The sequence below is a fragment of the Schistocerca nitens genome, chromosome 11, assembly GCF_023898315.1.
Source record: "Schistocerca nitens isolate TAMUIC-IGC-003100 chromosome 11, iqSchNite1.1, whole genome shotgun sequence".
NCBI classification, from domain to species: Eukaryota; Metazoa; Arthropoda; class Insecta; order Orthoptera; family Acrididae; genus Schistocerca; species Schistocerca nitens.
The window spans coordinates 177,687,035-177,703,094 of NC_064624.1; the positions used below are offsets into that span (position 1 = coordinate 177,687,035).

Genomic DNA, 16,060 nt, shown 5'->3' on the forward strand with positions numbered 1-16,060 from the left:
ATGGCACTGTTGTCTTCATCTGCGGTAAGTTTCAGCATTATTAGATCAGTCCAGTTTGCACTGCTGTGTCACACCCCTGCCAGTTTGCACTATAGAAGAACAGCATTCCACGATCCATCTTTATGGTGCCGGGAATGGTAGTTCTTCGAAGACCTTCTGCACAATACAGGGATAATTTTTCGTCACAATCATGTGTTTACTGGCAAATCGAACAGTTCAAAAGTCGTTGAATGAGTGTGAAGAATGAGGAAAGAGAGCACCATTTAGCTACATCCATAATTCGTGCCAATCTTGACCATGTCTGTGCCTAGATTCCAAATAACAAATCAGTGACTGCTGGTGACTTGGCAAACCTCAATCACATCAGTCCCTGTTCTGCACATGAAATCAAGCGCAACAGGCATTCTTTTGTCAGACAAGAATGCACGTCCACATACGAACAACCGTACTCTTCAGACGCTGTGTTTCAATGTGTAGGAACATACTGCGTGCAGTTCCTATCTCATTTCATTGGATTGCCACCCGTTTGGCCCACTTAATGATGTTCTAAGAGGCCATCAATTCAACACTGATAGACAGATGAAGGAAGCAGTGGATACGTGGCTTGCTGCACAAGCAAAAGCCTTTTTTCCAAATGGTTGTTGTCTTCAGTCCTGAGACTGGTTTGGTGCAGCTCTCCATGCTACTCTATCCTGTGCAAGCCTCTTCATCTCCCAGTGGCTACCGCAACCTACATCCTCCTGAATCTGCTTAGTGTATTCATCTCTTGGTCTCCCTCTACGATTTTTACCCTCCACACTGCCCTCCAATACTAAATTGGTGATCCCTTGATGAATTAAATTCAATATATCTCCTGTTACCCAAGGATTTCTACTAGCCCTCGTCTTTTTACCTACTTGATCCTCTGCTGCCTTCACTACTTCATCCCGCAAAGCTACCCATTCTTCTTCTACTGTATTTCTTTCCCCCATTCCTGTCAATTGTTCCCTCATGCTCTCCCTGAAACTCTGTACAACCTCTGGTTCTTTCAGTTTATCCAGGTCCCATCTCCTTAAATTCCCACCTTTTTGCAGTTTCTTCAGTTTTAATTTACAGGTCATAAGCAATAGATTGTGGTCAGAGTCCACATCTGCCCCTGGAAATGTCTTACAATTTAAAACCTGTTTCCTAAATCTCTGTCTTACCATTAGATAATCTATCTGAAACCCGTGAGTATCTCCAGGCTTCTTCCATGTATACAGCCTTCTTTTATGATTCTTGAACCAAGTGTTAGCTATGATTAAGTTGCGCTCTGTGCAAAATTCTACCAGGCGGCTTCCTCTTTCATTTCTTAGCCCCAATCCATATTCACCCACTACGTTTCCTTCGCTCCCTTTTCCTACTACCGAATTCCAGTCACCCATGACTATTAAATTTTCATCTCCCTTCACTACCTGAATGATTTCTTTTATCTCATCATACATTTCATCAATTTCATCGCCACCTGCAGAGCTAGTTGGCATATAAACTTGTACTACTGTAGTAGGTGTGGGCTTCGTATCTATCTCGGCCACAATAATGCGTTCACTATGCTGTTTGTAGTAGCTTACCCGCATTCCTATTTTCCTATTCATTATTAAACCTACTCCTGCATTACCCATATTTGATTTTGTATTTATAACCCTGTAGTCACCTGACCAGAAGTCTTGTTCCTCCTGCCACCAAACTTCACTAATTCCCACTATATCTAAATGGTATCAACAAAAATTGTGAACTCTTGCTGTAATAAAGCATAAAAAAATTGACTACAGATACTTACTGACTTGCCCCTGTACATCATGACATAGAAACACGACTTCTGCAGCAATTGTCTTTGGAAGAAACAGAATAAAAGCTAATTACGTCATATACGCTTTTCTTAGAGAAAAACGGCTGCTCAGACCTGATTTTCGGTGTTGCCGCTGCCACCAGCCTGCAGATTCGTGCTGCAGCCTCCGGATTGCCCCGCAAAACATCTATCCAGCCGTCAGAGGTCATCACTTCCGGGTGTCTCGCTACGAAGTCCACGGTGGCGCTCTCGAGTCCCGAACAGGAGTGCAGCACGGCGAGGAGCGCAGTGGCGGCGGCGTTGTCCACACTCAGGCCCTTTACCATCTCTTCCTCGCACTTCCTTTTGAGCAGCGGCAGGTCGTACTTATCAGAGGCGGCCAGCAACTCGGCTGCCACGCTCTCTAGGCCCGGAGCTGTGTCAGTATACATGAAACACAGTAGTTGGTGTAGCACATCCTCCTGCACATCAGTTATCTCAATTCGGCGGTTGCTGGCTTCTTTCATGTTATTCCGCAACATGGCTGCAAAGACGCGGCTCCTAGCTGACAAAATGAAACTGTGGGCCGGCATTTGTGAGGGACCCACCACCAGGGTCACGTCCGCACCCTCGCCGGATTCCAAAAGCACGCGCAGGTCACTCGCGAAACTGCCGTCCTTAGTGTCTGTTGCCGCCATTGCAGTCACTCCTGAAACAGAACGCAACTTGAATTTTAAAATGTTACTGAAATCTTCATCTTTCATCTTATCTAATATATACTTATTTCACCTCCTAACATTCATCCTCGTTTAGTAGAATTGTAGTTTCCGTGTTAGTCACGGCTAATTGCTTTCTGTATTTAATTTGGAAATCGTGAAATGTCCTATTGACTGTGTTATTCAGTGACTGTACAGAGTCATCTCATTCTACTGTTTCATTGCTTTTACAACTACATGAAATGATTATCCTACAGAATGATGGCCAGAACCACTTCTTCATTCCTGGAAAAACCTTAGTCTCAAACACTGCAGAATGAAAGACTGTTTACCATTTTAGAAACAAAAAGCACAGCAGAAGTCATCTTCGGTGCAAACGTGACAGGACCGTTTGGGTGCATTATGTTGAGGTCCTCTGTATCTGTTCAAAAATCTGATCAGACATATGGTTGAATGTCTAAAAGGTAAAAAATTGACACTAGTATAAAAAATAAAACATTTTTCTACAATTTCATGTGAATGCACACATCAAAACAGAAATTTCTTCCCATTAAATCATTTTATCTGCTTTGAGACTGCTTCGCAGTAAGTACTCTGCACTTATTGAAAAGTTCTAACTTGCAGATACACACTATGTGACCAAAAGTATCCAGACACCTGCCTGAAAATGACTTACAAGTTCATCGGACCCTCCATCAGTATTGCTCAAATTCGATATGGTGTTGGCCCACCCTTAGCCTCGATTACAGCTTCCACTCTCACAGGCATACGTTCAATCAAGTGTTGGAAGGTTTCTTGGGGAATGGCAGCCCGTTCTTCACAGAGTGCTGTACTGACGAGAGGTATCAATGTCGGTCGATGAAGCCCGGCAGGAAGTCAGGAAGTCAGCGTTTCAAAACAACACGAATGCGTTCCGTAGGTTTCAGGTCACAACTCTATGCAGCCCAGTCCATTACAGGGATGTTACTGTCGTGTAACCACTCCACCACAGGCCGTGCATTATGAACATGTGCTCGATCGTGCTGAAAGATGTCATCGCCATCCGAGAGCGGGAAGCAAGAAGGTGCTTAAAACGTCAGTGTAGGCCTGTGCTGTGATAGGGCCATCAGATTGCCACACTGTGCACCGCGATTTGTCACTCCCCACAATGTTTTTCCACTGTTCAATCATTCGATGTTGACGCTCCTTACACCGAGCGAGGCGTCGTTCGGCATTTACCGGCGTGATGTGTGCAGCTGCTCGACCACGAAGTCTAAGTTTTCTCACCTCCCGCCTAACTGTCATAGTACTTGCAGTGGATCTTGATGCAGTTTGGAACTCCTGTGTGATGGCCCGGATAGATGTCTGCCTATTACACATTACAGCCCTCTTCAACAGTCGGTGGTCTCTGTCGGTCAACAGATTAGGTCGGCCTGTACGCTTTTGTGCTGTCCGTGTCCCTTCACATTTTCACTTCACTATAACATCATAAACAATGGACTTAGGGATGTCTAGGAGTGTGGAAATCTCGCATACAGACATATGACACCTGTGACACCCAATCACCTGACCACGTTCAAAGTCCGCGAGTTCCGCGGAGTGCCCGATTCTGCTCTCTCACGATGTCTAATGACTACTGAGGTCACTGATATGGAGTACCTAGCAGTAGGTGGCAGCACAATGCACCTAATATGAAAAACTGTTTCTGGGGTGTCCAGAGACACTATGTGCTCAGAAGTATCAGGGAAGGCTACTGCACAGCTAAGCGAATCACCTTGTTTCGAGCTGTCCATATAAGCTGCAGTGAAACTGTGGTGCTTATTGTTGTTGTTGTTTGTTGTTGTGGTCTTCAGTCCTGAGACTGGTTTGATGCAGCTCTCCATGCTACTCTATGCTGTACAAGCCTCTTCATCTCCCAGTACCTACCACAACCTACATCCTTCTGCATCTGCTTAGTGTATTCATCTCTTGGTCTCCCTCTACGATTTTTACCCTCCACGCTGCCCTCCAATACTAAATTGGTGATCCCTTGATGCCTCAGAATATGTCCTACCAACTGATCCCTTCTTCTGGTCAAGTTGTGCCACAAACTCCTCTTCTCCCCAGTTCTATTCTATACCTCCTCATTAGTTATGTGATCTACCCATCTAATCTTCAGCATTCTTCTGTAGCACCACATTTCGAAAGCTTCTATTTTCTTCTAGTCCAAACTACTTATCATCCATGTTTCACTTCCATACATGGCTACACTCCATACAAACACATTCAGAAAAGACTTCCTGCCACCTAAATCTATACTCGATGTTAACAAATTTCTCTTCTTCAGAAACGCTTTCCTTGCCATTGCCAGTCTACATTTTATATCCTCTCTACTTCGACCATCATCAGTTATTTTACTCCCTAAATAGCAAAACTCATTTACTGCTTTAAGCGTCTCATTTCCTAATCTAATTCCCTCAGCATCACCCAACTTAATTCGACTACATTCCATTATCCTCGTTTTGCTTTTGTTGATGTTCATCTTATACCCTCCTTTCAAGACACTGTCCATTCCGTTCAACTGCTCTTCCAAGTTCTTTGCTGTCTCTGACAGAATTACAATGTCATCGGCGAACCTCAAAGTTTTTATTTCTTCTCCATGGATTTTAATACCTACTCCGAATTTTTCTTTTGTTTCCTTCACTGCTTGCTCAATATACAGATTGAATAACATCGGGGAGAGGCTACAACCCTGTCTCACTCCCTTCCCAACCTCTGCTTCCCCTTCGTGTCCCTCGACTCTTATAATTGCCATCTGGTTTCTGTACATATTGTAAATAGCCTTTCGTTCCCTGTATTTCACCCCAGCCACCTTCAGAATACTGACCCTACGACTTATCTTAGAAGCTAGATTAAGGAAAGGCAAACCTATGTTTCTAGCATTTGTAGACTTAAGAGAAAGCTTTTGACTATGTTGACTGGTATGTTCAGTAAAAGGAGTAATCGAGGGCAGAGAATAGTATTACTAAGGAGATTTGGTGTGGGGAAGTAAGCAGTCCCCAAACATACGTCGATCCAGCCGACGCCAACACAGTATCCTGCCAATGACACTGGCGCAATAACCAGCCACCGTCACCGACTGCAACTGCCTTTCTCCGTTGCCGACTTCGCGTCCATCGCCGACGCCGCAACCGACGTTCGACGCTGCCGACACCCGTGCTGTTCACCGGTGTCGATTCTACACCTGCTCACCGACGCAGCCTAGACCTCTACGACAGGTGAGCGTGTAATGTTCCGGGGCATGTCCTTGTATTAGTGCCACTTAAAGTTCACGTCACAACCGGATGTACCGGTATTGAAACATTTCTTCACCAGTAGATAGTGCGCAGTGTTCTCGACCTACTTCACTTTGCTTATTCGATATTGTCTTCCCGGTAGCTGTGTCCGTCTCACCTAAATCGCACTGAAATTAAGAAGCCAGGATCCTAGGTTAAGTTTTCCAAAATCAGAAGTCAAGATCGTATTCATTGTTGAACATTTATGTCAACCACAGTGCGATTTATTTGTTATCACTCGCACACACAATATTCGTGTTACCGGACCTCTTCCACTTAATAGTCACATTAGGTAGGTCAAAAATTTCCAGTCTTTAACAAAGTTCACAATTACAATTACCTAAAAATTAACCGACTTGCCGCACTTTTGCTCCGGGAGAATCTGACCGAGAACTAACTGAGAACTGCACCAGCTCGGACCTTATATAGACGAGCGCTTGAATATTTGACTATTTCTGTTAATATATTATAGTTTATAATTTCTCAGGGTTAAAATGATCCTTTCTAACTGGTTTTGAAGTTATATATTGGGTTTTATTATTTAAATAGCACGAGTGAGCTGTACCAATTTAAATACGCGGAACTAACTTGTGCATCCGCCGTGGGGATTCCCGACTTATAACCACGGCAGCCCTTTTGAACAATAATTTTTACATATTTAAATTTACTTAATTCTTAATTAATGCACTTACAAAGTTGAGACTGGAGTCATTTTATGTAGAAAAATAAAGGTAGCAAAAGTATCGAAACAGATCTCGGAATTATTTGGTAGTTTGGTCACAATTGGCACTGAAAGTCATACAGGCTACAGATTTTAACTAATAGACTTTAGGTTAATTTAAACACTTTGCTGAAATCAGTAAAATTTAGGCTTTTTTTTGGATGCAGTCTTATAGCTGAATTTGATCTATTAGCTCACTCGAATTTTACGTAATATGTATTGCACAATATACGTCATTGCCCATAACTGTTAATAGTATGCATTTCCAATAAAACTGATTAGTTCATTACTTTCAGAATAGACATTAGAATGTACTGAAATAATAGATTTTACTAGGGGAATTTTATTTAAACTATTTCTGAATTCTGTACTATGAGGCTGAAGGCCACAGAATCTGTAGTCGGAATCTGAGTAGTGAAGATGAAAAAAAATAAAATAAAATAAAAGTTCATTGCTTAACTAAGTTACTGAAGGAGTGTAAAACCAAAACAGGATAGCAGTGGGTAACCCTGCTTCGTTACAAGCGAAAATCAATAACTGTTTGGTAAAGTTGAAAGAACTACGGGACAATAAACTGTTGGTGTAGTTATTGTACACAATATTGCATTTTAGGTTAGATGATTACTAGGTCGAAAAAAATAGAGAAATGGATAATATTCAGAAAGTTGGAGAAACTTCAGAACCAGCCACATTCATGATGGTGAATAAGGAAATGCCACACTTGTCTGAAGTAATAAATTCAATCAAAGCTCAGAGTATACAATTAAGTACTAGATTAGATGAACAGAGAGCAGATTCAGCTTCTTTAGGACAAGAACTGTTGTTGTTGTTGTGGTTTTCAGTCCTGAGACTGGTTTGATGCAGCTCTCCATGCTACTCTATCCTGCGCAAGCTTCTTCGTCTCCCAGTACTTACTGCAATCTACATTCTTCTGAATCTGTTTAGTGTATTCATCTCTCGGTCTCCCTCTACGATTTTTACACTCCACGCTGCCCTCCAATACTAAATTTGTGATCCCTTGATGCCTCAGAACATGTCCTACCAACCGATCCCTTCTTCTAGTCAAGTTGTGCCACAAGCTCCTCTTCTCCCCAATTCTATTCAATACCTCCTCATTAGTTATGTGATCTACCCACCTTATCTTCAGCATGCTTCTGTAGCACCTCATTTCGAAAGCTTCTATTCTCTTCTTGTCCAAACTAGTTATCGTCCATGTTTCGCTTCCATACGTGGCTATGCTCCATACAAGAACTAAATGCTCAAAATGCTTCGCTAAGACAGGAACTGAGTGTTTCCTAAAGAAAGGAATGAAACTTTAAGTGCTCAAAGGCTTAAGTTAGATTCAGTAAATACACAATTGAACATCAAACTAGATGCTCAGAGTAAGGTTCTAAGTAGCCAAAGTGAAATCTTAAACAGTTAAGCAACACTGAAGTTAGATTTAGAGAGTTAACGAACCAGTTCTTTAAATACTCACGTTAATCAACTATTTACTGAATTTAACCAGAGCCAGGAGGTGCAATTTCAAGATTTAACTAAGAAATTAGACTTCGACATTGAAGATAAGTACAACAATGTAGAATTGGAGTTTAATGAAAAATTTGGATCATTTCAGAATGTATGCAATGCTATGTTCGAAACAAAGACTACATACCTTAAAAGATAGTGTAGAAAGAAATTTTATGGAAAAACTACCCAACTTTGACATGGTAAATGTAAGTAGTCTGGTGGAACCTTTTGAGATAATTATAGATCGAGAAATTACTGAGAGTATAATCTCCGGAAATGTTTTGACTGTTGCTTTTTCCAAACTTATTGATACTAGTAATGTTAGAGAGATGACTCACGGAAAGAATTCAAACTTGTCCAGGACAGATTAGAACACAGAATAACTTTACTTAATGTTGTGCTTCCTAGTAAAATGGTAATTATTTTGCTGTGGGGAGACTTTCACATAAAATTTAATGAGAAGTATTGGGCCATAAGCAATCGAGTGAGGTTAATGTCAGATCCGTGGGATCTGGGCAGAGGCACATCTGTTCCCCAGGAACGTTAACGTTCTGTGTTAACGGGCGGAGTGACGAACACCAGATCCTGAGCTGTTTTCAGTGTTGCTTCCACATTAGTTTTCCTACACCGAATTCCCTTCAAATATTCAACTATTCTGTAATCTATTCATAACCTCCTAAACTATCCTACCATGTTAGTATTTAAGTGACCAGATATTACTACAGCACTGTGACTAATTTAAGAGAATCACAAATAAACAGTGATCTCTAAACATAAAATGAAAGAAACAGAATAATAATTCAGTGGAAAATTAATATGATGGTACTAGATAAGCAGAATGATATTGAGACGACATGGACCAAACATAGTATTTTATGTGGGTATAAAAGATAATATGAAGTGACTAATTAGATGACTATTTTATACAATAATGTATAATTTTCTAATTTTGTGGAATATTTTATACCTTTTATGAGATGTGATGTAGATGGGAGGGTTTGTACTGATCTTGAAATGGGTGGGTGGTGTAGGTAAATACATGACTAACACTACACACACACACACACACACACACACACACACACACACACACACACACACATTTCAGATGACCCTTGCAAACAAGTGTGACTGATTCTTCAGCATTTGCCGTTCCATAGGTGTTGCTGAAGATTTTTCCACAGGGACTTCAAATGTGAAGGTGAGAATGTCCGTTCTGCAGAAGACGTTTAACACCATTCCTCCTCCCTTCTCACTCAAGTACCGGCAAAGTAGGGATCCTGGGGAAGGGGGGTTGGGATGGGTTTTCGCAACTATCTCTATTTTTCCTTTCTTACTTCTCATCTGTCAGTCTATCTTTCCCTCTTTCCATACGCATATACTTCTATCGCTGTAGTCCTCATTCTCCGTGGTTTCCTATAACCTTCAACTTATTTCAAACAAGTAGGCCAAAGAATCAGGCTGCACGAACACACATCGACTTACACACAAAATTACACTTAGACACAAACACGAAAATTACGGCCTAGAAACCTAAAGCGATATCAGAACCGCCAAGGGTTGAAGGGGGTACATCTGGGTAGACGCACATATTGTATGGCTGATAGATGATGGTTCTGCATCGTCCTGTGGTTTTTTTATATAAAGAAAAAACAGAGACGGTTCTATATCGCACGAGGAAGTGTGAGAAATGAAGGAGAGTAGAAACTAAGGAAGAACTAATGAGCATAAGTCAGGGAGGAACTAATGGTGATAATTATTTAGCAATATCTGTCAAATATTTGTTCTGATGATTTGTAGGATAGTGGGACAAGTATAGAATAAAGAAAGGTAAGATATATTGAATTATATATAAATATGAGGTCTTCTGAAAGTGTAGAAGTTGAAAAGTAGTGGAGGACTCTAAGGGATCGTATAAGGTACCCAGAGGTGAGAGTGAAGTAGAACAGAATTTTGCCAGGTAATATTTAGTGACAGTATACATGAAAATGTATACCAGGGCAATGAACCGTGAAGCCTACATAGGAAGGAGAAAGAGGGCGCACCCAGCATTTACTGGATGGAAAAGGGCAGGTAGGCAGACCCATAAGGGTTGACCTATACTGTGCGGGCTGGGGCACCAAGAAGGGGATTGACCTGTACCGTAGTAGATGAGGAAGTTTAAAGGAGCGTACCTACAAAAAAGGAAGGAGGAAGAGCATTCATAGTATCAACCCTTTTGTAAGGTATAGGTACTGTGCCTAAAAGGAAAAGGGCAGTATCGTGACAAAAGTCACACATTTTGTAGAGATTATTCTGGTAAGTTTGAATTCTCTATTCCACTAGCATTGTCAGGTTTTATATTTATAAAGTGTTGGAAGGAACCTTTTCATTTGCCCAGAGTTCCTCCAGACTACGGGAAATGGTAGTTAATGAAGTTAATACGTACTAAAGAAATGAAAGTCCTAACTTCAATATTAAGTGCAATGCTCAGATAATTACTATTGAAACCAAAAGAAAAAGAAGAGCTACGTATTAGGTACACGATTGCTAGAAAAAATGTTATATAAAGTGATTGAAATGTAAATTAGCGTTATGTGAATATGATCTTGATGTACATAATGAACACGTATAAAATATCGTGCGTTCGAGCCAAGGGTAGGGGTATAGAGTGCCTCGAGAATATCGGGGGAAATTCAAGAGACACTAGTATTTCACTGTCTCGAACACACAATATTTTAAGGATGAGTGTGTGAGAGTGGAAATGTGTCTACTGCGCCACGATTTGTGTGGGTGTGTGTGCAGGACGGGCGTGTGTTACGAGAGGAGTAAAGTTGTGGCGGTCTATCGGCACTGACAAGTGGTGGCCGTGCACGCCTCGGAAGCCGTATGTCCAGTACGAGGAGTAATCGAGGGCTACTCTTCGGCGGTGAAATAGTAGTGACGGTTGGGGACAAATGAAATATGTTTTATCTAGAGACTCTTATATTCTGTTGTTGGACTTGCTAGGAGGAAGAACTATTTTGAGAACGGTTATTAACACCAAAAGAGACTGTAATGATATATGTTAAGTACTAAGGTTTTCCAGACGGGGTCGATTTGCGAGACTTGACAGCGCGTGTGAAACTTGTGTAGTTGTTTTATTGTGAAGAAGAAAATATAGCAAAGTTGATATGAAAGTATTCTGAGAGTAAGAAATCACTTCAAAAGTAGAGAAGTAGTTCAGTATCATTTCCCTTAACAGCACAAAATCTTCGCAGAAGAAGCATTGTGAAGATCGACGCAGCCGTCTGTCCTGAGGAGAAGATCGGCTGCACACGATACGTAAATCTCCTGTGAGAGACATCTGAGTCTTGCACCCCAGTACACACAATCTCCGGTCATCAGGAAAACGTTAGAGAGAGAGAGAGAGAGAGAGAGAGAGAGAGAGAGAGAGAGAGAGAGAGAGAGTGTGTGTGTGTGTGTGTGTGTGTGTGTGTGTATTGCTGATTGATGTTATGCATAAGCTTGTGGCGCCGATGAGGTTGACACCAGTATCGATCTAAGTATCACCTTTGAACTAAGCTAAACGTTATCTTTGTGCAGTTCCGCCATTCAGTTCTGTGTAAGCCTTGTTCATGTAAAGAGGTGAATAAATGAACTAGTGTAAAATGTGAGTGTTGTTTGGTGAAACCGACCCGAACTTCCTCCTCACTGGTGACCCCGACGTGACCACATGCTCCCAACGTCAAGCTTACCTACGATCACGCCCTCGCCGCTGGGCCCTTCGCCGGTCCCTTCGACCTCTCCCCCTTCACCTGCCTCGCCCTGTCGAGGTTTCTCACGCCCCCCACCCTCATCTTGAATGTGCCCTCGCTCGAGGTGTTTGTGCCTGTTGCCCTGGACATAATCCACAACATCTCTATAATACTACGCGATGATACACTGTTCGTCGTGTGTTTCCCTTCGTCCGGCGCTCGTGACACGACCTCCGCCATTCCCAGCCACCTGGTGAAATGTGTTCCCTTCTCGCCCGACGTCGACCTGGACGCGCTTCGTGTGTTCGCCACGCCCACCGGAGACATTGTCATCGTCGCTCTGTTCCTCCCGCAAACCACCGGCCTACCTGTCGCCGATCGACCGGCACGCCCAGTACGACGCCCGGCACACTTCAACAACTTCCAGGTTCCAGAGTGAGATTTTCACTCTCATTCTGCAGCGGAGTGTGCACTGATACAAAACTTCCTAGCAGATTAAAACTGTGTGCCAGACCGAGACTCCAACTCGGGACCTTTGCCTTTTGTGGGCAAGTGCTCTACCATCTGAGCTACCGAAGCACGACTCACGCCCGGTCCTCACAGCTTTACTTCTGTCAGTATCTCGTCTCCTACCTTCCAAACTTTACAGAAGTTCTCCTGCGAACCTTGCAGAACTAGCACTCCTGAAAGAAAGGATACTACGGAGACATGGCTTAGCCACAGCCTGGGGGATGTCTCCAGAATGAGATTTTCACTCTGCAGTGGAGTGTGCGCTGACATGAAACTTCCTGGCAGATTAAAACTGCTCGGTTGGGCACACAGTTTTAATCTGCCAGAAAGTTTTAACTTCCAGGTTCGGTGGCCAGATCTTCTGTCACAACACCCACCCACTCAGCTACCCGAGGACGCTGTCGAGCTGACCATGTTCCGGCTCCCGCGGACCACCCCTGCCGACGCCATAGTCACCTCGCCCCCCCCCCCCCACCCCCCCGGCCTCTAAAGAGTACTCACTGGGGGGGGGGCTAAGTGGTGCCAATGAGGTCGACACCAGTATTGATCTATGTATCGCCTTTGAACTAAGCTAAACATTATCTTTGTGCAGTTCCACCATTCAGTTCTGTGTAAACCTTGTTTGTGTAAAGAGGTGAATAAATGAACTACTGGAAAATGGGAGTGTTGTTTGGTGAAACCGACCCAAACTTCCTCCTCAAGCTTTAATGTGCTACGTATATCTGGTCTGGAAATCTTGGCCTTAGTACGGAGCATTCCTGGCATGTTATTTTGTATATTCCAGAGTCTGAATGCAGGGTCATGATAGTTTATTAGGTGTAGAGAACCCAGTTTTTACTCTATGGATTTTGAAGATATTTGCAATCTTTTGTGATATATTGCCAATTTTCTGTGGTGTGGTTGGTTGTCTCCTTACTCTTTCTAGTACTGAACCAGCCATAGAAGCTGCATAATCACTGTCAGCTGCAATCTGCTTCATTATGTTCATTTCCTGTTGCATGTTTTCTCAGTTACAAAGAAATTATAAAAATGTAGACTGCATGCAAAGTATCATTTCAAACCGTATTATGTCTAAAAACAAAATTTTACTGAGGAAGCAAAAAACTGATAATCTTAACTTGGGAAATTTTTCGCATATCGTAAAATATGAAGTTATTGTGTTTGAGACTTACTTCTAGAAACATGAAAAAGATCAATCAATCTGCAATTTTAAGGAAAATGTGTTGGACTTAATATGCTTTGATCCAATAATTTGCAAAACATACATGTCAAAAATGATTAATAAGATAAAACAATGGAAAATCCAGTACGGAATATTGACAGTATTATGAAAACCATACGTTGTTACTCACCATATAATAGAGGTGCCGAGTCACAGATAGGCACAACAAAAAAGACTGTCAAATAAGTAACACTAGAGCACTATTCGAGAATAGGTCGCACAAGCATCCTATATGCCGTCTCCTTTAGAGGTGAACCACTCTTTCCTAAAATTCTCCCAGTAAACTGAACTCGACCATTCACCTTACCTACCACAGTTCTCACACGCTTGTTCCACCTCGTTTCACTTTGCAACATTATGCCCAGATATTTAAATGATTCGACTGTGTCAAGCAGGAAACTACTAATACTGTATCTGAACATAACAGATTTGATCTTCCTATTCATCCACATTAACTTAAATTTATCCACATTCGGGGCTAGCTGCCATTCGTCACACCGACTGGAAATTTTACCTAAGTCATCTCGTATCTTCCTACAGTCGCTCAAGTTCGACACCTTGCTGTACACCACAGCATCATCAGCAAACAACTGCAGATTGCTCCTCGCCCTGTCTGCCAAATCACTAATGTATCCAGAGAACAACAGCAGTCCTGTCACACTTCCCTGGGGTACTGATGACGATACCCTGGTCTCTGAGGAACACTCGCCGTCGAGGACAACATATTGATTCTATTATTTAAGAAGTCTTCGAGCCACTCACGTATCTGTGAACTTACTCCGTATGCTCGTACCTTCGTTAACAGCCTGCAGTGGGGAACCACGTCAAATGCTTTTGAGAAATCTAGAAATATGGAATCTGCCTGTTGCCTTTCATCCATAGTTTGCAGTATATCACGTGACAAAAGGGCAAGCTGAGTTTCCCATGAGCAGCGCTTTTTAAAACCGTGATGATTTGAGGACATAACCTTCTCAGTCTCGAGAAAGTTATTATATTTGAACTGAGAATATGTTCAAGGATTCTGCAGCAAACAGAAGTTAGGGATGTTGGTCTGTAATTTTCTGGGTCTGTTCTTTCACCCATCTTATACAGGGTGTTACAAAAAGGTACGACTAAACTTTTACGGAACGTTCCTCACACACAAATAAAGAAAAGATGTTATGTGGACATGTGTCCGGAAATGCTTAATTTCCATGTTAGAGCTCATTTTACTTTCGTCAGTATGTACTGTACTTCCTCGATTCACCGCCAGTTGGCCCAATTGAAGGAAGGTAATGTTGACTTCGGTGCTCGTGTTGACGTGCGACTCATTGCTCTACAGTACTAGCATCGAGCGCATCAGTACGTAGCATCGACAGGTTAGTGTTCGTCACGAACGTGGTTTTGCAGTCAGTGCAATGTTTACAAATGCGGAGTTGGCAGATGCCCATTTGATGTACGGATTAGCACGGGGCAATAGCCGTGACGCGGTACATTTGTATCGAGACAGATTTCCAGAACGGAGGTGTCCCAACAGGAAGACGCTCGAAGCAATTGATCGGCGTCTTAGGGAGCACGGAACATTCCAGCCTATGACTCGCGACTGGGGAAGACCTAGAACGACGAGGACACCTGCAATGGACGAGGCAATTCTTCGTGCAGTTGACGATAACCCTAATGTCAGCGTCAGAGAAGTTGCTGCTGTACAAGGTAACGTTGACCACGTCACTGCATGGAGAGTGCTACGGGAGAACCAGTTGTTTCCGTACCGTGTACAGCATGTGCAGGCACTATCAGCAGCTGATTGGCCTCCATGGGTACACTTCTGCGAATGGTTTATCCGACAATGTGTCAATCCTCATTTCAGTGCAAATCTTCTCTTTACAGATGAGGCTTCATTCCGACGTGATCAAATTGTAAATTTTCACAATCTACATATGTGGGCTGACGAGAATCCGCACGCAATTGTGCAATCACGTCATCGACACAGATTTTCTGTGAACGTTTGGGCAGGCATTGTAGGTGATGTCTCGATTGGGCCCCATGTTCTTCCACCTACACTCAATGGAGCACGTTATCATGATTTCATACGGGATACTCTACCTGTGCTGCTAGAACATATGCCTTTACAAGTACGAAGCAACGTGTGGTTCGTGCACGATGGAGCTCCTGCACATTTCAGTCGAAGTGTTCGTACGCTTCTCGACAGCAGATTCGGTGACCGACGGATTGGTAGAGGCGGACGAATTCCGTGGCCTCCACGCTCTCCTGACCTCAACCCTCTTGACTTTCATTTGTGGGGGCATTTAAAAGCTCTTGTCTACGCAACCCCGGTACCAAATATAGAGACTCTTCGTGCTCGTATTGTGGACGGCTGTGATACAATACGCCATTCTCCAGGGCTGCATCAGCACATCAGGGATTCCGTGCAACGGAGGGTGGATGCACGTATCCTCGCTAATGGAGGACATTTTGAACATTTCCTGTAACAAAGTGTTTGAAGTCACGCTGGTACGTTCTGTTTCTGTGTGTTTCCATTCCATGATTAATGTGATTTGAAGAGAAGTAATAAAATGAGATCCAACATGGAAAGTAAGCGTTTCCGGAC

General features: G+C 42.8%; 1 protein-coding gene across 10 annotated transcripts in view; it reads right to left on the minus strand.

Annotated features, from left to right (window-relative positions):
* Positions 1–16,060, minus strand: part of LOC126212988 (poly [ADP-ribose] polymerase tankyrase-1-like) — a 43,997-nt gene that overhangs the window by 14,088 nt on the left and 13,849 nt on the right. For all 10 annotated transcript variants that reach the window (XR_007541026.1, XR_007541023.1, XR_007541020.1 and 7 more), the window contains exon 2: positions 1,922–2,495. Coding sequence is in view for 1 of the 10 variants with exons in the window: in XM_049940529.1 (XP_049796486.1) it covers positions 1,922–2,484 (563 nt within the window). In the remaining 9 variants the exon portion in view is untranslated. The remainder of the gene's footprint in view (positions 1–1,921; positions 2,496–16,060) is intronic.